Source organism: Camelus bactrianus, chromosome 5, assembly GCF_048773025.1.
Source record: "Camelus bactrianus isolate YW-2024 breed Bactrian camel chromosome 5, ASM4877302v1, whole genome shotgun sequence".
NCBI classification, from domain to species: Eukaryota; Metazoa; Chordata; class Mammalia; order Artiodactyla; family Camelidae; genus Camelus; species Camelus bactrianus.
The window spans coordinates 77,991,878-78,012,919 of record NC_133543.1 but is presented as its reverse complement, the minus strand read 5'-3'; the positions used below and the strand labels follow the sequence as shown (position 1 = coordinate 78,012,919).

General features: G+C 38.1%; 2 protein-coding genes across 4 annotated transcripts in view; both read right to left on the bottom strand.

Annotated features, from left to right (window-relative positions):
* Positions 1-2,552: 2,552 nt before the first annotated feature.
* TMEM237 (transmembrane protein 237) lies at positions 2,553-19,659 on the bottom strand. 2 transcript variants are annotated; one of them, XM_010971842.3, is made up of 13 exons: positions 19,522-19,659; positions 17,482-17,513; positions 16,864-16,874; positions 15,885-15,941; positions 13,551-13,688; positions 10,926-11,046; positions 9,988-10,145; positions 8,601-8,724; positions 8,117-8,308; positions 6,956-7,029; positions 6,231-6,324; positions 4,961-5,082; positions 2,553-3,172 (listed from the first exon to the last, which is right to left on the bottom strand). In XM_010971842.3, the coding sequence occupies exons 1-13, from the start codon at positions 19,561-19,563 to the stop codon at positions 3,111-3,113; spliced, it is 1,227 nt and encodes a 408-aa protein (XP_010970144.1). In that variant the 5' UTR covers positions 19,564-19,659; the 3' UTR covers positions 2,553-3,110. The 2 variants fall into 2 exon arrangements, with proteins under 2 accessions (XP_010970144.1, XP_010970145.1); XM_010971843.3 differs by lacking the exon at positions 19,522-19,659 and adding an exon at positions 18,743-19,449.
* Positions 19,660-20,396: 737 nt separating this feature from the next.
* The window catches only part of MPP4 (MAGUK p55 scaffold protein 4), a 34,561-nt gene continuing 33,915 nt past the window's right edge, over positions 20,397-21,042 (bottom strand). For both annotated transcript variants that reach the window (XM_010971841.3, XM_074364170.1), the window contains one exon: positions 20,397-20,979. In XM_010971841.3, coding sequence (XP_010970143.2) covers positions 20,788-20,979 — 192 coding nt within the window. In that variant the 3' untranslated portion in view covers positions 20,397-20,787. The remainder of the gene's footprint in view (positions 20,980-21,042) is intronic.

Genomic DNA, 21,042 nt, shown 5'->3' with positions numbered 1-21,042 from the left:
AGGAATGGACTAGGCCATACAGCTTAGATGAATTTCCAGGGAATTATGCTGAGTGAAAAAAAGCTAATCCCCAAAGATTACATAATGAATGATTCAACTTATAACATTTTCAGTTACAAAATTTCACAAATAAAAAGACAGATTAGTGGTTGCCAGGGCTTAGAGTTAGGGGTGCAGGGAGCGGGATGTGGGAAGGAGGTACGTGTATTTGTAAAAGGGCAACATGAGAGATTCTAATGGTTTGGGGGCTTGTTTAGTATCTGGACTATAGTGGTAGATACACAAACCCATACAACTGATAAAATTGTATAGGCTTAATACACACCTACACACACACACCAGTGCATACAAGTATAACTGGAGGAACCTGAACAAGATTGGTGGGTCAAATCAATGTCAATATCCTGGTTGTGATATTACACTATCAATTTGTAAAATGTTATTTGGAGGCACTGGCAAAGTGTACAAAGGATCTCTCTGCATTATTTCTTAAGTTTGCATGAATCTACATTTATCTCAGTAAAATTTTCAATTAAAAATTGTCCTGGGGGAAAAAGATAAGGAGACCATTTTAAATTAAGAGATAACCAAACGAAATGTGTAAAACTTGACTAGATTTTTTTTTTTAACCTTGACTAGATCTTGAGAGACAACTGGGAAACTTTGAGAATGACTTGAAATCATTGTTTCCCAGCTATTTGAATGATGTTGTGCTATGTAGGCAAATTTTCTTTTTGGAGGATGCATACTTAAACATTTGGGTGAAGCAGCATGATGTCAGCAACTTACTTTCAAAAGATTTAGCAAGAAGAAAGGGGGATGTATAAAGAAGGCAAATGTGGCCAAATTTTAACAACTAATAATCTACATTGGTGTAGATTACAGTTGCTGTTACTAGTCTTTCAGCATTTTTACATTTGATAGTTTCCAAATAAAAATCTCTCAGAGCTCGCTCATGTGTATGGCCTTTTCCTTGCCCCCACCTCCTTAAAGGACCTGCACACACCCCTTACCCACAATACTTTCCTAGATCCTTCAACTCCTGTGCCCATCTATGTCTTCTGACCAGATTATGAGCCTCTAAAAAGGCAAGTACCACATTTTATTCATTTCTTCATCTTTTTTGTCCTCTCACAAACCTAGGAAATTTGGTCAAGATCAAATCATCTATCGCAATCCAAGCTTTGTTTCATAATGAATTACAAGTTCTACATGTAGGCCAAAGGTCCCAAATGCTGGCTAGTCTACTGGCTGTAACACAACCACCAGCATATCTTTTCTAAAAGGCAGTGTTCCAGGTACTACCTCAGACCTAATGAATCTGAATCTCTGGGAATGGGGCCTAGCAGTCTATATATGTTTTGTTCTATTTGGGGGGTATTAGTTACTGCATATTTTGTACCCAAAAAAACAATGACAAAAACCCCATGGGGCATCTTACCTTTTGACACTTCAGTAACTCTACTGAGCATATCGCTGTAACCAACATGTGATACATGGAGAAAGGCGAGAAAAATTACGACTTTGAGCCAAACATGGAGACACACATTAGCAGTGAACTTCCCCCAAGTTTCCCAGTCATCATGGCCAAAGGATTTTTGATAGACATCACTGTTCTCTTTGATGATAGATTTGTATGGCTCCACCAAATTCCAGGGACTGGGACATGGACATCTTTGGGGGACATTATTTAGCCTACCATAATCCCTTACATTGGTTCTTTTGGATTTCTCCTTGATGACACTATTCAGGTGTGGTAAGCCTCAGCTCTAATGAGCATGGCTTCCCTGAAGTTTGCTGACGGGGAGGATCACAAACTCCTGGGCTGCCAGCATAGGAACCACTGCTGATCACAGTGAAAGCTGGAACTGGCAGGGTGACTTCAGGATTGCCGGTTGGTTTACAATTCTATGACAGCGGGGGAGTTCCGTTTTCAGCAGATCCAGCCTCACATACACCAAGATGTTCCCTACTAAGGTGTGTGTACCAAATTTAGACCTATTCTCAGAACCAGCTATCTCCAGCATCAATTTCTCAGTCCTCTTCGGTTCCACAACATTCAGTGGCTTGCTGATCAGGAAGGCCCAACAGTTTTACTGAGGTGCTTCAGAGCCTTTGAGACAGATTTTCCCATGGTGAGTCTTATCACTGTCTTGAGCTCTAGGTCTCAGGCCATTTGAGGCACCACTGGGTACAGCTCTGAAGAGACGTCTTCCAGTGCAGGATCCACCTCAAGTGTGGAATTTCCATGAGAGCCAAAGATCTCTGACAAAGAGCTTAGGAATAGGCATGATGTATTTCTACTCATGCTTATTCTTGTGCAAAAAGAGACAAAGGAAAGGGTCTGCAGAGGTCAACTGAGTGTTAGCTTAATAAACTCAGAGGCCTCTGCTTTATTCTCCTGAGTTCTTGGCCTGCTCACCTTCTCTTTTGCTATATATGGTTTTTAATGCTCCCTATATGATTCTGATGTGCAACCAGATATGGGAACCACTGGTATAAGTTTTAGAGGGAAATAAACTTTTATGGTTATAAAATTTTTCAAACAAAAGTTACATTTCATTTTTATTAGCCATAAAGCATCTTTAAAGCTGCATAACATTACATTTATACTTATTACATGATACACAACCACTGGGCCAATTTCAGAAAAGACAAATTTCATATTTCAATTTATTCAGTAAGGAGACATTAAGTAAATAATGAAGATCTTTTCCCCCCTTCTTCCCTATTCCCTAAATTTATGTTGAAACCTGATATATATTTCATAACACTAAAGTTATGGCTTTTAAAAAAACACTGTATTAGTGCTTTTAAAGATAATGATTATAAATGAAACTAACTTGAGAAAACAGGAAAAAACACTTTCACCTGCTGGTTCCTAGTTCATTATCTTTGTCATTAAGACAATAATGCTATAGAAACTCATGTTTGGGTATAAATTACAGATATAGTTTTAACATTTTCCATAATCTTGAGAAATTTTTCAGTATCATGTAATCAAAAAATCAATTCCAAATACATCTGTACATAGCTTATAAAAATACGTTTAAAAACCAGAATGGAAAAAGTTCTAAATACTGGGTCATTCTTCTGAAGGTGAGTTGGCACTATGAAGAGGCTTTGATTCCTTTATCGGGGTAGTCTTCCACATCAGAGGAGAACATCAGCTCTGGGAGAGAAGATGAACAAATCATACTCAAAGTAGTTTCCCAGTATCTCAAAAAGAGTTGTACAGCTTAGTTATAATCAGTCTCTTAAAATACTGATATAATACATGGTAATAGAAAGCCCTCGAGTACAAGTGTAAGAATTACTGATATTGAAATCTGATTTAAAAGGTGAGCTAATGACAAATGTACAAGTTTTGCATTTTGAAATGTACAAGTTTTGAATGTACTGTCAACCCCCCAAAAATAAAACATATACAGTGGAGAAAATATAGTTACTCTTACCAGGAAATTTAAATCATTTAGAGAATCCAGGATCATTTAACAGCTAAGATGTCTAATTCTATAGTGATCATGAAAACTTAAAAAGTAAGAGGTAGATGTAGAGGAGGACCTGGAACTAACATGAGGTGTGTGTGAAATTATTTGTGTAACTTCTGCCAGCAGATAATCTAGTGCACTTATTCGGAGGTCATTATGAAAGGATATCTTAAATATGTTACCACATTTAATCACCATGACAACCCTAAAAGCAAGTACTATCATTCTCATTTTATATTTACTTTTTTTTAATCCACATGGAAATGTTATTTGACTCACATGGCCCTAAAAGAGAGCAGGATTCTGTCAATATTTAGTAAGTAACATACACTTTGTGATATAGACTGAATACTATACAAGCCAGCTGGGTGCACTTCAATCCCAACCACAGTGCAGAATGTTACTAGTTGACATTTCTACATTTAAACTATTACCTAGCATAGACACATAATTTATTAAAATCCCAAGAAATATAAAAAAAGAAAACCTTAGGAACCTAATAGAATAAAGTGCCCTGATGTATTAAGTAAAAAAATCTTTGAATGACTAAAAACTATACTGAGTGAAAGAAAAACAGTGAAATACATAAAGCCTAAGAAGATTTTTTTTAACATTTAAATATATCAAAAGGAATAATTAGTGAAACATCATGAGAAAAGGTACATTCATGAATGAAAATACATAATACAATTACATTTTTCTGTCTCGGTTTTTACAAATGGAAATGTTGGAAAGATTCTCAGTTCCAAGACTTCTGAGACATAGGTTATAATCAGTTGATCAAACTGCAGTTAAATGCTCAGGATGTTTAACAAATCAATAATAAAATAATAACCAAAGTCCAGGAAATATCAGAGTCAATGGTAAAATCGTGGAACACCTGCCCAGGAAATACCACTTACAATACAAATACTAAGCAGTCCCTAAAGCAGTGCTGAAGGACAAGGAGTTTGCTTGTGTGATTCTCCTCCTTCAGGTGTTCTGAGCAGGGTCTGGGGACTAGAGATTAGTAAATCTCACTTCACCCTGGGCACAGTGAAAGTAGGATTACTAAACACTTCATTAGATATTGAAGGGTTAAGAATTTGTGCCAGGTAGAGGAGGAGGTAAGAATAAACTGAATATGTGTCTAATAAAGGCTAATATATGAAGTGTGATTTATTTCAAATTAAGAGATCTTTGATCAGAAAGAGACTCAGAGAAGTGAAGACAGTTCCAAGAGAAGAACTACCTCCAAAATATGCAGGACCACAGAAGCCCCTCGATAAGTACTTTGAGGCTCCAGCTCTCCCACACACTCCTCCCTGCTTCTCTTGACGTTCTGTTTCACTACTTTACTGTTACTCTTCTTGTGTTATTTTATTTTAAATATACCTTTGTTATTGGACTATTATAAGCTCTACTCATTAAAATAAGATTTATAAAGTCATTATAGAAGATTTCATGATACACTATTTTTTCTTTAATACCTTCACTAAGATCCATGCCTGGCCTGTAAGACAAAAATAGCCAAGATAATCCAACCAGAAGGGTCACCACCAGATTCACCACAATCCATGGCTGGAGAACCTGTTCCTCAATTCCTTCTGCCCTAAAGGTACAGAAATAATAATTAGAAATGTCTTCATTTTGGTCCATATATCCAAATACATCTATTTTATAAACTTAAAAAAAAAGTAGGAGGTTCCTCATCTAGAGGAGTAACAAGCATAAAATAAAACTTCTGCTATCAAATACACCATATACACCACGAGAACAAAGGCACAAAGGTTACTGAATTCTAAACAGATTTGCTTTGTACACTGTTGTGAATAGAAATTCAGTGTTGCTAAAAGTTTTCAAGTTTCCTTTCCAACTACTGTAGTGCTACTTGTCAATCTTTTCTTTCTCTCTTTATCTCATGCCCCAGCCACTTTCTCAAAAAAGAATGCCCCTCTGAGTTCTGCGAACTGGAACCTCAGCCGTCCTGTCACCCTCATGCTTGACCACTGATCTGCGGAGGCTGGCTGTCCCTGGTCTGCTTTCCTTCTAGCACCGCTTGGTTTTCTGACTCCGTCTCAGGTACCCACTCCCATCACTATTCTGGGGTATCGGGCTCCCTGATTGTGGGTAACGGGGTAGAGCTCCTCCAGTTCATATGTAATGGTTTATTTTAAAGCCATAACTTGAGATTTTCTCTCTTTTTTTAAAATTGAAGTATAGTTGCTTTACAATGTTGCGTTAATTTCTGGTGTACAGCATAGTGATTTAGTTATGCATATATATTTTTTCCTTTTCATATTCTTTTTCATTATAGGCTATTACAAGGTAGTGAATATAGTTCCCTATGCTATATAATAGGACCCTGCTGTTTATCTATTTTATTTACAGTAGTTAGTATCCGCAAAGCCCGAACTCCCAATTTATCCCTCCCTAACCCATTCCCGCACCCCTACCCCATAATCACAAGTTTGTTTTCTGTGTCTGTGAGTCTGTTTTGTAAATAAGTTTATAACTTGAGATTTAAAAAACAGATTTATAAAAAGCAGACATTTCATTAAAAATGCAGGAGTAAATAACAATAGTTACCCATTAACCAATGGAATAAGGCTTTTTTTGCTATAATTTTGAAAATGAAAAAGGACCTTCATTATTATTTATAGATGAAAAGAAGTAAAAGAGAGGATAAGGACAGTATCATTACTCCCACTGTTGCTGTTATTACCATCAACAGTGACTAATGCTACTGCGAATTCTTACCAGAGGCTGCCGTTAACAGAAGAAGGTGTGTAAAGGTGGATTCTGTCACTTGTCATTTGCTGACTCAGAGATAATATAAGAGCAGTAAAGTACACTGAGAAAAAGACAAATGAATTACTAATAACATATTTTTAACAACCCAGTTTATTTTTTATTTACAGACTAAGGTCAAAAATAATCTGTACTTTGGGGAATGATGATACAAAAGTATTTCACTTGGTTAATCTCAATAGGCTGGATAGTCTTACATTATTTTTTAAGAATACAGGTAAAGAAGGGTCTTTTGATATGCTTACTATTTCATCATTAGACTGACAAGAGTCTAGATCTTTTAAGAAATTAAATGATCTACTCAAGGTCCTAAAATTAGTTTTATTAATATTTTCATAATTAGAACAAAATTTATTGCAAATTATCAAAAAGATATAAAATAGTATTTGTTACTGAAATGCCGTATCAGCTTAATCTGTATAATGTCAAGTAGAAAACACAAAAGTTAAATATTAAGCAATACAGATAGCAAACTTTTAAAAGTTATTTAGATAACCTCTATTGAAAAATAATTCTAACAAAAGTATGCCGACCATGGTTTTTTAATTAAAAATTCCACTGAATATCTATAAGTCATATTTATAAGTAGCAATAATATATAATCATTTTAAAAATAAATTTATACTTTTCCTGATCCAAAGTTACACAGTTATCAAATTAGACTATTTACTTACAGAAAGATGCTAAAGCTGTTGGATCCAGGGCAAGAAAATTTCTGATTGCTACTGATGTTTTAGCAAAGTCGATCCTAGAAAATATAAAAGCCTCCTGTCACAGTGTAACTGTACACTTCTTACAAAACTGCACTCTCTGGACTATATTTTCTTCCTTCTCTATTTTAATGCTACCATATATATTGTCGATTACTGAGCTTTAGCTACAGTTTATTCTTAATACTAAATACTTAATACACAAGAAAGAATCTTATTTACAAAGGCCACATAAAACATTTAACTAGAAGACTATTGTAGCCACCATTCCTTTAGAGTTAAAAAGGAACAATTTAAACTTGACCTGCAAATTTCATCAGATTCTACCTCATCCTATTACCCATATCATTACGGTATAAGTTGTTTTTCTTAATAGGTTGAATTGTGTTCCCAAAAAGATATATTGAACTTCTAGACCCTGTGAACGTGACCTTATTTGGAAACAGGGTCTTTGCAGATGTGATCAAGTTCAGGTGAGACCATTACAATGGGCCCTAATCCAGTATGACTGGTGTCCTTATAACAAAAGACACAGACCCAGAGACACACAGGAAGACTGTCATGTGACAACAGAGGCAGAGAATGGAGTAAAGCATATACAAGCCAAGGAACACCAAGGATTGCCAGCAACCACTGGAAGCCAGGGGAAAGGCACGGAATAAACTCTCCCTTGGAGCCCTGCAAAACCAAATCGACCTTGCTGACACCTTGATCTTAGAGTTCTAGACTCCAGAACTGTGAGAGAATAAATTCTTGTTTCAAGCCACTGAGTTTACAGTACTTTATCACAGCAGCCCTGGGAAACTAGCACAGTACCCAGAGTCCTGTCTATACCTGATCCAGTTTGTTTGGAAGATATCTGGGACTTTTTCAGTTGATTATATCTGGATGAAATTCTCGACTTAGAGTTGATGCAGAAAGGCTTAAGACTTTAGGGGATGTTTTCATCCACAGTAGCCCCATCTCCACCAAAAAGCACAGAAACAGAATGGCTTTTTTAAAAAGTCAAAATAATATTAAATCCTATCATTCTATTTTGAAAATATCATAGTTAGTCAGGGACACATTTTGCTCAACACTTCCTCCTGAAGAAAAGTTAGAGGGATCTGCAGTCACAAGTCTTACCTGTCAAAAGCCGAAATTGTACTCAGAGCCAAAAGCAAGTAGAGAAGACTCTGGAATGGATATGCTAAGGTCTTGTATTGTTGCAGAAGGTTTGAGAGGTTAGAAAGCTGATCTCCTGCTAGAACATATATCACAACAATATTCCACACAGCACAGCCAGCCAAGAAGCCGTGAGAAAAGAGACCGATCATCCTGAATGGAAAAGGGTTTCATCATTATGCGTGCATTACTAAAGTGAAAAGCTAAAATACTCTTTAAAGCTCTTCACATATAAGAATAAAATTCAAGACTTCACAAAAAGTAAAAACAAATTTTTCTTTTTACTACACTGATAGGCAGATCATTTAACTCTAATTGAAAGCTTAAAAAAATATACCCACCCACCATTTCAAGTTTCCAATTTTGTTAAGAGTATTGAACAATCAACACTTTTTTTTTTTTCACAGAACACTTGTTTTAAGAAAAGCCCAACAAAAAAAGCCACCTGAAAGCACGGTGCACTGACAATGCAACATCTCTAGTAGTCCAGGAAGGCTTCACATCCATGGACACATCTATCTTTTCTGTGGTCTTTATCAGCTCTGAACGATCAGCAGCCTGGAATCGCCCTAAGGACACAAAACACAATTACAAACAACTAGCAAGGGGGAATGCTGGTGGTCTTTTTCATTATTCCACACTTCAGAACCCAAAGACTAAGACTGAAATTTTGCTGTTTTCCTATGTAAAAATTATCCCTGATTCAGTCCCTGTTTCAGAAAGCTCTTTTCTTTTGGTTGCTAAAACATTTTATTTTTTAATCTTTAAGAAAAATAAACAATGTCCATGTACTTTCTCCTCAATCCAAAATAGATATTAAAGTAACAGTCTTAGAAATCAATCACATTTAATGAAATACAATAGTGAACTTGCAACTCAGAAAAAGTCTAGAAACCTTTAACATGACATAGTCTAAAAAAATCCTAATTTATAGACTTTAAAAATATTAAAGTTTAAATTTCAACACTATAAATGTAAGTCAATATTTGAAAACACTTTAAATGTCTTAAGAAAAGATGCCAGTGTGCACAGCACAGTGTTCCGTGATGACAGAAGAGAAATGGGCTGTTTCATACACTTCTCTTAAGAACATTCCCATGCAAAGTATCAGGTCAAGTGCCAGCACTGCAACACTGGGAGCAGAGCTTTATGCTTTTACTGCTGGTGAGGAGGCGCCTTCTCATTTAACTACCGATCCACAAATGGACCTCAGGAAGCAGAAAAGGTTCCACTTCAATTATTCTAGCCAAAGCTGGCTGTTAGATATTTTGGAGAAGAAAAGACAAAGATGCGATACCTAATTTTCCCAAAGAAAAGGCAACTTCTGGGCAGACAACTGGTAACTTTTATGGTCAGTTACTCTAGTGGGTAGATTTCTATGATAAGGGAAGCAAGAATATAAATGAGGATTGTGTGATACTGCTTGAAAATAGACAGAAGTAAATTAAATGGCCTTATGGTATACTAATAAAAGCCCTTAACCAGAAGTCATGAAACCTTAGTTGAGTCCCAGTTCTGCACTAATCAACCGCCAGACCCTGGGTAAGTCAGCCTCTCTGGTTTCTCACTGGCCAACAACTCCAAGATTCCACAGGTGGGCTCTTAAGGAATCAGAGTTCTAAAACAATTTACATAAAATCTTAATTGTAAATTTTAAGGCCTAATCTTTCTACTCTCACGAATAACAATGTGATGATTAGCTTTCTGTACAAATTTGTATCCATATTTTTGTATATTTACTTAGTTTAGATTTCCAGAAGTATAACTTCTAGGTCAAAGGCTATCCCTGCATGATTCTTAAAGAACATGTTCCCAAACAAGGAACTACTTACGGCTTTTTTCCACAAACACTTTGCCCACAGGCTGGCTAACGCCAGTGGGCGCAGTGAACACAGACTGCTGTTCCAGACTGCTCTGCTCATCAGTGATGATGTCTTCATCTTCCACCCCTAGCTCATTGGCGTAATGTAATTCTGCTGGCCGTGTTTTCCTGTACTCCGAGAGAAGATAAGAAAAATGAATGATTATTGACTTTTTACAGACCCAAATAAAGAGGTACCTGTGAGTCTAATGGAAAGAGCCCTGGACTTGGAGTCAAGAAATTTGTTTTTTACTCAAATGGATCCATTATTAACTGCTATGTACAGCAAATCATCTATATTTCTGTGGGCCTCAGCTTTCTCATCTGAAAAATGAAGTGACAACTAGATTTGTCAGGTTCTTCACAGATTCTTCACATAATTCTTAAAATTATGTGATTCTATAATAATACTGATCACTACTTGTAGGGTCATTTCCAAATACAAACAACAGTGTTATAAAACTTCCAGTGTACTTCTTTAAAGAATGCCATTCTATTTTATCTGAGACTTAATTTCCTATGCTAAAATGGACATTTTTATTTACTGCTAAAGTAATCATAAGTTGAATTCTGTTAACATGAGAAAATAAATAGCCTATTTTATTAATACAACCTTTAATTTTTAGTATCTTTTACATGTATTTTTTCTACTTATATAAAATCTTCTATTTGTGTTTCTCTTTTTTAGAGGCAGCGCCTATAATTTTTAATTTAAATACAATATTTTACTTTTCTCAGTGGTTTACTCTTTCCAAATTTATCCTTAGATTGGTTTAATTGATATTTTTGTAATATTCCTTATCCTAGAGATATACAACCACAAGTATTTAATAAGACTTAGTTAGAAGCTACCAAATTAAGCATCAGAGTACCTCTGGAGAAGATTTAGGAGGACAAATAAATTCTTACTTTGTCTTCCTTCGAGGTTTTTGAATAACTGGCTCCTCAGCTGGCTCCACGTTGATACCATTTTCATTTGGTAATAACGATGGACTAGACGTCGTCTTCTGGGTAAAGGCAGTCTCCAATTCTGAAGATAAGGTAGATTAAATTTTCAAATTACTACAGTGTAAAAAGAAAAGTAATGTACAAGACTTCTGTAAAATAACAGAACTCTAAGAATTTTAATTGGCCTCCAAATTTTTAATCACCTTACAAAATTTTTAATTTTTTAAATTTTATACCTCTAAAACACTTAACAGAAAACTTGAAATTGCAATGCCAAACAATATGGAAAAAAATTAAGTAATCCAACACCCAGGGTATGTCAAGAGATCTCCAAGATTACCTCCAGGTTCTGTGATTCACTCAAAGGACTCACAGGACTCAGTCATTACACTCACCATTATGGTTTATTACAGAGGAAAGACATAAAGCAAAATCTGCAAAAGGAAAAAGCTTTGGAGCGTGAATCCAAGTCCAAAAGAAACCAGGTACAAGCCTCCAAGAGTCCTCTATCAATGGAGTCACACAGAATGTGCTAATTCCTCCAGCAGCAAGTGGTGACAACACACGTGGGGCTCTCCCTTCCCGGGAAGCTCATCAGACACTCAGCGCCCAGGGTTTTTATTGGGGGCTGATCACACAGGCATCCTATGCTGAGTGCATAACAAAATTCCAGACTCCCAGAAGGAAAGCAGGTGCTCAGCATAAATCATACTGTGTGCACCCTTATAATTTAGAGAAAGTTTTCTATCAGATGCCAGTCAAGAGGCACCCTTACAAGTGGGCCTTTCCAAGGAGAGCAGTCTCAGTCCCACTGTCTTAACTCTTTCCTGCACACAAGGTATTAAGTTCAAGTGAGTCAGTGGAGCCTTCTAGCCCACTAGCAACTCTTCCTACCTCGAAATACAGACAATGGTTCCTGGAATGCCCTCCTAGATTCTATTTTAAAAAACATATTACTAGAAGCAGTAGAATCCACCACAGTTGTTCTGAACAAAACAAAACTCAAGATCCTGCTATCTTCTAAGAGGGCAACGAATTAGTCAGGAAATTATTTTGTAAAAAATTATTCATAGGGGTTGATGTTAACAGGAGAGAGCTAATCTCTCACTCCTCGTTCTTTACTTTGTTTTACTCTATCAAAACCTGCTGTCTTTTTTCTAATTATTATAAAAACTATACACACATAATATATGAAAATTAGTAAAGTATAAATGAAGAAAGAAAATTTTTTTAAATCCTCCCTAATTCTTCCTCCTAAAACAACTACCACTGTTATTACTTTGCTATATTCCTCTAATCTTTTTACTATATGTGTCTGTACATACGTATGCTCTGGATTGAATTGTGTCTTCCCAAAAGATATGTTCAAGTCCTAACCCCCGATACTGTCAATGAGATTTTAGAAATAGGGGCTGTGCAGATGTAATCAAGTTAAGATGAGGTCATGCTGCATTAGGATGGGCTCTAAATCCAATGACTGGTATCCTTATAAAAAGTGAAACCTGGACACAGAAACACAGGGAAAATGTGAAGACAAAGGCACAGAATGAGTTATGCTATCACAAGCCAAAGGTGCCAAAGATTGCCAACAACTAAAAGGTAGAAGAGGCCAGGATGGGTTCTTTCCTAGAGCCTTCAGAGGGAGCTTGGCTCCACAGATACCTTGATTTTGAACTTCTATCCTCCAGAAATGTCAGAGACTAAATTTCTGTTGTTTTAAGTCAACCACTTTATGGTAATCTGTTATGGCAGCCCTAGGACATTAATAAAACATATTTTACAAAAATGGGATCCCTTGATACATTCTATTTTATAATCTTTGTTCTTAACAATATATCACTGATGGTTTTCCAGGTTACTATTTCACTTTAACAGTCTTTTAATGGGTACTTGGTTTCTATTAAATGGATAAAACATGGTTTGTTTAGCTAGTATCACATTGTTAAATACTTGGTTATTCTCAGTTTCTACTCTTACGCTGCAGTTAGCATCCTTTAATTACTATAGCTATTGTAGTTACTTCTATTCCTAGAGGCTCCGGCAGGCTATGTCAATTTATACTTTCTATCAGCAGTGTACTAGTGTCTGTACCCAATTCTCGTCAATTCTTTCATATCTAACAACAGTTTTGGATTTTATAATTTTTAAAAGCACTGCCAATTTGATAAGCAAAATAAATGATATAATATTGTTTACCTTGCGAATAGTGCCTGGCACACAGCAAGACAAAAAATGTTGGCTGTTGTTTCATTATATTATTGTTAATATAGAATTTATCCTTTCTCCAGTAATTTCAATGTCCATTTCATAATATACTACATTTGCGTACATACCCAGATCTAAGCTTTGTGTTTTGGTTCTGAATTTGTACCCCTTCTCTCATAATCTGTACACATAACGATGAAAAGAGATCCTCTAAAAAAAAAAAAAAAAAGAGAGATCCTCTAAAGTATTCTTGACTTAACCCATTGGAGTTACTCTAGTGATTAAAAATTTTAAGCAAAAAAGAAAAAATGGGATATGGATGGGGAAAACTAGGAACAGACAGGTTTTTAAAAATACCCCCCAGTCACAATCTGTACGTACCAAGAGAGAGCCTCGGCTTCCTCTGTCTCTTTTGAACTGGAGCTTCCAGATGTTCTACAGGTTCTTTAGCTGGTGGCTCACTGCCCTCAGATGGCTTATGAATGGCCGTCTGAGCGAGACCTTCTAAAGAAGCGCTAGCTACAGAAAAACAGAGTGGAAAAAAATGGGATAACCTGAGCAGGGATGACTGAATCTTAAAAACATGGGGGAAGAGGGAACTGGAATGTTTCCTCCGCAACAACCCCTTCTCTTCCAGAATTAACTGTGCCCCAAATCTTGATTTCCTTCCTCCTCACTTGTAACTTTGGGCTTTAAGCTGAGAAAAGAAATAAATGAGGGGACAAGGAAGACTGAGGAAGAAAAAAAAAACAGGGGGCTAGAAAGAAGAACAAAAGGAGAGGAAGCAGAAAACTGCTTAAGACTTTCAAAAAGGTGAAAACATAATGGAAACTGTCACCATAGGAAACTCTCTTACTTGCCGTATGCCTTGAGAATGATCAGCTTCTATATAATTTACCTGTCACTAATACATTAACACATGACAACATCATCATGGATAACTGGAGTTAACAGAACTTATCCTTCCATTTGATCATACATTTCAGTGTCTCCCCTAATCAAATCTTTGAACAGATTTCAACACATTTTGGCAGATTTGAATTTTACTTAACTAAATTAAATCCCCTCGCCCATTTCTTCACAAAAGAAGAAATACAAATAAATGAATAAACAAATGAAAGGATGCTTAACTTCATTAGTATTCAGAGAAATGGAAATTAAAATAAGCTGTTTTTTGCCCACTGGGTTGACAAAAAAATTTTAAAGGTTAATATTGTTCAGTGTTGTCAAGGATTTAGCAAACGTAACACTCGAACTCTGTTGGTGGCAAGAAAATAACCAAAACTCCCTTGATGGCAATTTAGCAGAAGTCAATCATATTAATACTACACAGGTCCTCTGCCTAGTAGTTTCACTGCTAGCAATCCACCCTACAGAAAGATCTCTTCTTCCCCTCCACCTGCTACACTATGCAGAAAAACTGCAAATTGTAGGAGTGAAAATTTTGAAATAACCTAACTGAACAACAATTTTAATAAAAGCCTCAGGATAAATCCCCTTTTTTTGTCTGGAGCTTTGATTTTTTTTTTCTCTTTCTTACAAGGAAAAAAAAACTGGTAGCTGGGATAGAGCCATACCTCCACTCCCTCAACTCTGTCTTTATTGCATCCTTCACTTGTGACCATTCTAAGTCCATATGTACATGTCTCTGTGTATCTGTGAGTAATTTTAGAGCCTAGCATTTCAGTGAGCATCTTTGTGAATCTAAGTCTCTTTGCCTCTCTTTTCTTTTTGACTGTATGTCTTTCCTGCTCTATGCTTCCATCTCCATTTCTCTCTTTTTCTCCACCCACCATCTATTCCTCCATTTGTTAGGCAATGATAAGCTAATACAAGTTTCTGACCAGGTGGAAGGTATGATCAGCTATGAGCTTTAGGAAACTCATACAGCAGTGGTGGGCAGGACCAACTGGAGCAGAAAAAATTCGAATTACAGAGCAATGTCAGAGGCTGCCCCCAGCAGCTCAGGTGAGAAGAGGAAAGGAGCTAAACTAACTACAGCTGTGACAGTGGAAATGAAAGGCAAAAAGAGACACAAAAGATACTATAGAAGAAGCAAGCTTGTGAGAGGCAGCAAGGAGGTGACTTTGAGGTTTCCAGCCTGAGTCACTGGGAGAGTGAGGGTCCATTAACATAAATTTTAAGTGAGAAGTAAAACTTGACTTGTTGAAAGTGATGATAAATTCTGGACATGCTGGGTCTGAGTCACTGACAGAACATCCAGGATTATTAGCAAATAACTAGGATAAAAAGCAGTTCATAGAACTTGGTCATTTTTGGAGCTTTAATACCAGGATGATAATGGCCCTGCCTTCAGATTCATGCTCTAATGTAGAGATTCTCTGGCTGAAATGAGGGATCCAAGAATCTTGTGCCTCTAAATCCAGTATCCTGTTCAAGGGTCTGGAACCAATCACCAACTTATATTACCTAGGGATAAAAGACCTCAAAGAGTCAAAGAATGCTGCAGAAGTAAGATTTGGGGTGGCACAGCTCTTTATAACATGAATGCTTCAGACATTCTTCAGGCTACCCACTGCCTTATCCCTCACTACCACCAAGAATCCCACTGCTTCAAAGTGAATTTGATTCCATCCTCAACACAGCAGTGACGTGGAAATGCGGGAGTCTTGCCTCTTCCTGATCTGTGATGTTTACCATGCTCAAGGTCCTGGAAAAACTTGTGATCCCACAGAACAAAGAACAACTTCTTACCTAGTGTGGTTTTTGTTCTGGGCTTCTTTTTCTTAGGACGACTAAGTGGAATATCATCTATAAAACAGAAAGAACAACAGAAAAGGCTGCCCAAAAGTCAATGCAGGGAACAGTCCAAAGGGAACTTTTAGTAGGGAAGACCTTTCCCTCTCTTCCTTGGGTCCAGCCAACTTCTATACATTAGAGGAAGAAGGCAAGAAATTGACAAAGTCAAAGAGAGCCAACAGTGTGGTACTAGTAGCTCCCTGCTGGTCAGTAATGTTAGAAACTGACAGAAAGTGGGCTCACCAAATATTCATCTGATCCCCTACATTTCCCAGCCCCCTTGCACTCAGGTGGCTTATGACTGGTTCTGGCCAACAGGCTGTGAGCAGAAGTGAGTGGTATGTGTCATCTGGAGGCCAAAAGCTTGAAAGAGCTAGTGAGTTACCCTCCAGCTTTCTCTTCCCTTGCTGTGGCAACTGAGGAGGCCTCATGTTAAGATGGCAGAAACAAAAGAATCAGTAAAAAAAAAAAGATGGTAGAACCACAGCAGGGAAGTAGCCTGAATCACTAGATGATTAGTAAAGAGATAGTGAAAGGTAACTATCCTGGACTGTTGCTACAGTGGACTTTGCATTAACCAGAAAAACCCTGTATGATATTAAGTCATATTAACTGGGATTAGTGTGACATAATCCAGTCTATCCTGATGAAACGAGGCAAAGGAAGATGCAGTCCCTGTTATGAAACCATAAACTAGCCAACAGTAATGATCTGGGGACTCAGTTCAGGGATGAGTGCTTTTATATCTGTAAGGTCAAATAGCAACCATCATTTTTAAATGGCAGTCATAAGAGATTATTATAATTTTTAAAAAGCCCATAGCATTATAAAGTATACTATTCAGATTCAATTTTAAGAGAAAATTAAGGAATCTAACTTTCAAACACCAAATACTGTATTTAGAAAGTTTTACATTAACAGTGAACTAACTCACCTTGATTAGCACTTTACATGACACCGACCAAATTTAATCAGGACAAAGACAAAAAGAGAAATTGTATTAATTAGAAATCTATTATATTCTCAGACTGAAAATTGACTTAAGTCCTTAGAAATTTAAAATAAAATTAGCTTTCACACAAAGTCAGCTAGTTTACAAACCTAGCTTAATATTTATAAGTCATAAGCTGTTAGATAAGATTCCTAACAAAATAACCCCAATATATTCTGAACCTACATATACATATTCTCTACTGTCTATTAATAAAGTGGATTAAACAGATTAAGAACTCTTATTTTGTCACTGATTAAAATCAGCTTAAACTCTGAGGAAACTATTCTAGCAAACAAGAGAGGATCAGAATTCTGATAAACAAGGAACTAAAACATGCAGAATGGATCCATTATCCTACCATGTGGACACTTGGTCTTTGAAATCGAACATTTAATTATAACTGTTACCTTAATGATTCAAGGATTTTTCATCTTTAAACTTTTAGGAAGCCTTTTCTGAATTATTATAGTTGTGTAATGGTACTAGTCAATTTTTTTTCACTTTATTCATTTTGCATTTTTAAAACTCAATAATAAAAGTACTGTAAAGTATTTTTACCTTGGCACAGGTGGAAGGGCTCGTGGAGGACGCTACCAGGATGGGGAAAAAAAAAGAAAACAGCTTGTAAATACAAGTCGTAGAGCATTTTTACTTCAAGGATTTCAAATGTTTGATAACCCTGTTCCTCAAGTGAAACCCAGGAGGTAATGATGGGAATCAGATGGACAATTTTAAGTTTGTTCTATCATTTCTGAATTTCATATAAAATTCCTTCCTTCCTATATTCCCTATCCTCTACAGGCCAGGCCCTGTTCTAAGCATTATGGATACATTAATGAACAAAACAGAGAAATCCTTGCTTTTATGGAACCTACATTCTAGTAGTTATATATTAGAATATTAAAAAAATATATATAATCATATGTATTATTATATATATTATATATATATACATATATATATATCATGGCTATAAAATATAAATATAAATAAATGAGGGAGAGTGAGAAGTGCTACTTTAGTTAGGAAAAGTCTCTCTATGAGCTGAGACCTGGAAAAGAAAAGAGCAAAAAGGGGGCAAATATAAAGGCTTTTGGGAAGACTGGGCTTAGAGAGTTCCAGATAAAAGATCAGTAAGAATGAAGCAAGTTATCAAGGCATGAGCAGATCAATTAGGAAAACCAAGGTAAGGAGCCTAGATTTTGTTTTAATTCAATGGGAAGGCAATGGAGGTTTTAAACCATACAGTAACATACTTTTTAAAAACATACTCTGAATACAGCCTGAAGAACGCAATTTAGGGCAGAAAGAATTTATTTAAAACGTAGAAATGCTACTTTACATGAACAAGAAAAGCGTAGTTCAGAGAAATTACAGCTAAGTAGCATTCCGGAAGCTTTCAAAATAAAATACTAACAGAAATGCCTAGAAATGAGTTTAATGTTCCAAGTACCTCAAGCTGCTTGCAGAGGACATTGATTTAAAAGGGATAAATTTTAAACACTCTTGTAGTTTGTTCCACAGCTGTCCCATTTAGTTATCCATTCACTCAAAAAGTGTATTAATACAAATGGTACAAGATTAGGACAAGGCCGGCGGTCTTAACACCATCCAGTAGTCAAAATTCAACTGGAAAAGGAGTTACATGAAAGCGCTATTGTTCTAAAGATGCTATGGACAGCGTTCTAGCCAATTACTCAGTTCACTTATTTTAAAAGTCCCGCAAAAACGACGTGTCATCCATCCAGAAAGCCAACCTCCACACTCCTCAAAAGTAGGACAGCTCAACTGAACTCACAAGTATCTAAGGCTCGCTTACCACCTGCTTCTTCCCCATTCAGTGTAACGCGGACTCCCGGAGGCTGCCGGCTCCCAGGCGCTAGCGGCTCACACCCGGCGGGGGTTCACACCGGCCCGCCCCGCCGCGCGCGCAGGCGCAATGCGTCATCGGGCTGCGCTGCACAGGCCGCTCCCGCCTGCAGCCTCCTCCTAGCGAGGTGGGACCCAGGGGTAGCAGGGGATTTGGTCTGGCCTTTCCAGTCTACGCCTGCAGGAAAGGGGGCGTTGGAGTCGGGGCTGACGTGTCCCGTCAGCTGGAGGAGAGACGCCGGCGGGTGCGGGGCGGCAATCACGATTTTTCAAATGGTTTCCCTAGTGGTTGCGGTGATTTGTTCCCAGGGACGTGAGAAAAGACGAGGATTAAAAGTCCCCGCTGACAAACGGCGATCTCTTTCCCGGGCGGCTAAATGCCCTCCGGGAGGAGTCGATAGGAAGGGCCTCGCTGGCAGCCTCGGTGGCAGCCTCGGAACCCGCAGAAGCCGGGGCCGCAGAGGAGGGAAGTGTCGTCATGGCAACAGGCGCACTCAGGCCCCCGGAAACTCACGCCTGGCTCCTCTGCCCGCTCCTGCTGTTCCGGTCCGGCCTTGGGAGAAACTTCCAGCCCCCACCCCAACCCTACCCTGTGAGCACCCAAGGGGCCGATGCGCGCGCTCCGGGAACTGGGCTCCCGGGTTCTGATCCCCGGAGCTTCGGCGTCCACCCCGCCCCAGGCGTAGCGGCTGCGTTAGAGCAGCGGCCGGCGCGCCCCTCACCGCTCACCGGATGGTCCTCCTCCACCCGAAGTCCCGAGTCGGCCCTCATGGCCCTGTCCCCCCGGGGCTTCCTCGGCGCAACCGCGGCCTGCCCGAGCCTAGTTCACCGCGACGCCGCGGCCTCCAGGACCTGCGGGAGGCGGGGGTTTCCCGGGGCCTGTCTAGGTCGCCGCCCCGGGGCCGGGTCTCCGCCCTGCCAAGATCCTCGATGCCTGGCGTCAGAGTCAGAGACGCACGCGTTTAGCCACCAGGCCCAGCGTTTAGGTTCGGGTGTGTGCGTGTGGGTATGTGTGTATACAGGCAATTCTCAGATTTTCTCCAGTTACTTACTCTCCATCCAAGAAGCGCCACAAAAAATAATCAAATCCGGGCTCACATAAGTGTTTAAAATGACTTAATTCTCTTTGTTTTGTTTCGTTGGATTTCTTAGAAAAATAATACTACAGATACTTTGAAGCTTACGCTCAATCTGTTTTACAGTTAAGACAGAGCAGGGAGATGGCGTGCATCTGGAGAAAGTTAGGGAATGATGTAGAAGAGGAACAGATCGGGGCAGGAAGGGCGCCTGGGTTAGGGAAGAAAGAAAAACAAGACTTCCTGGACTAACATCCTCACCCCATGGTTTTCTCACATATTGGTCTCTAGCACTAAAATCTATTGCTCTTTCCCAATTTAGGCATAAATGTAGATATTGGCTTTGGGGAAAATTAATGATTGTTACAGTTCTGATCAAAAGAAGCATTTTTCCTCGTAGCCTAATGTGTAACATGACGATAACAGTGCTGTTTCTGATGTTAGATGTGAAATGTGTGTATTAACCCTTCTTTCTTGCAGAGTTAGTCAAGTGGGCACTTTATGTAAAACCCATATTCATAAAACAAGTTTCATAAGGTAAATACAGTTTCTGAAATTAAATACTAATTTTATTTCGGGAAGCTCTTTTAATCTGAATCATACAAAGACCATATGAAATCTATGAAAAGTTCTCATAGTCAGGGGCCTTAACATTATTCATATTCCTACCAATTGCTGCATATGAGGTAAAGGAAAACATTTTTTTCTAAAAGCCGAAAAGCCAAACTCTACATAACCATGCAATACACGGTTTTTTTTTTTTTTCAAATAAGATTAATTAACAAACTGCAGCACTTTTGAAGTTGCACGTATTATAATAGGGCAAATACAATACTGCTGTTTTAGTTTACAGCTGTTTTGCCAGCTCTCTGTAACAGATGAACATTCTTAAAACTCCTCTATTAAACAGAAGGCCTCCTTAAGACTCAGTATCAGAGGAAACCCATGTTGCTGGTACCCACTGAGGCTCTTCCTGAGCCTTCTGAACTGCAGACAACAGCTGGGCACGTGCATCATGCAGGTTGTCGTTCACAATCACATGATCAAAAAACTGACCAAACTGAGTCTCCATTTTTTGGGCTAAATCCTCCATCTCTTCTAGATCTTCATCCTTTAGGAGAAATAGAAAAACACGCATAGCACCAACTTAAAGAGATGAATAGACTTAATATGC

Bases quoted from the DNA above. Each gene is read 5' to 3' on its own strand.
- TMEM237 (XM_010971842.3), bottom strand. From the start codon at position 19,563: ATGAGGGCCGACTCGGGACTTCGGGTGGAGGAGGACCATCCG. The intron at 8,309-8,600 runs GTGGCTTTTTTT...TTTTCCATTCAG, and splicing joins TCAGTGCACCGTGCTTTCAG to GATGATCGGTCTCTTTTCTC. The intron at 3,173-4,960 runs GTATTAAAGAAA...CTTCTCTCCCAG, and splicing joins AGGCATGGATCTTAGTGAAG to AGCTGATGTTCTCCTCTGAT.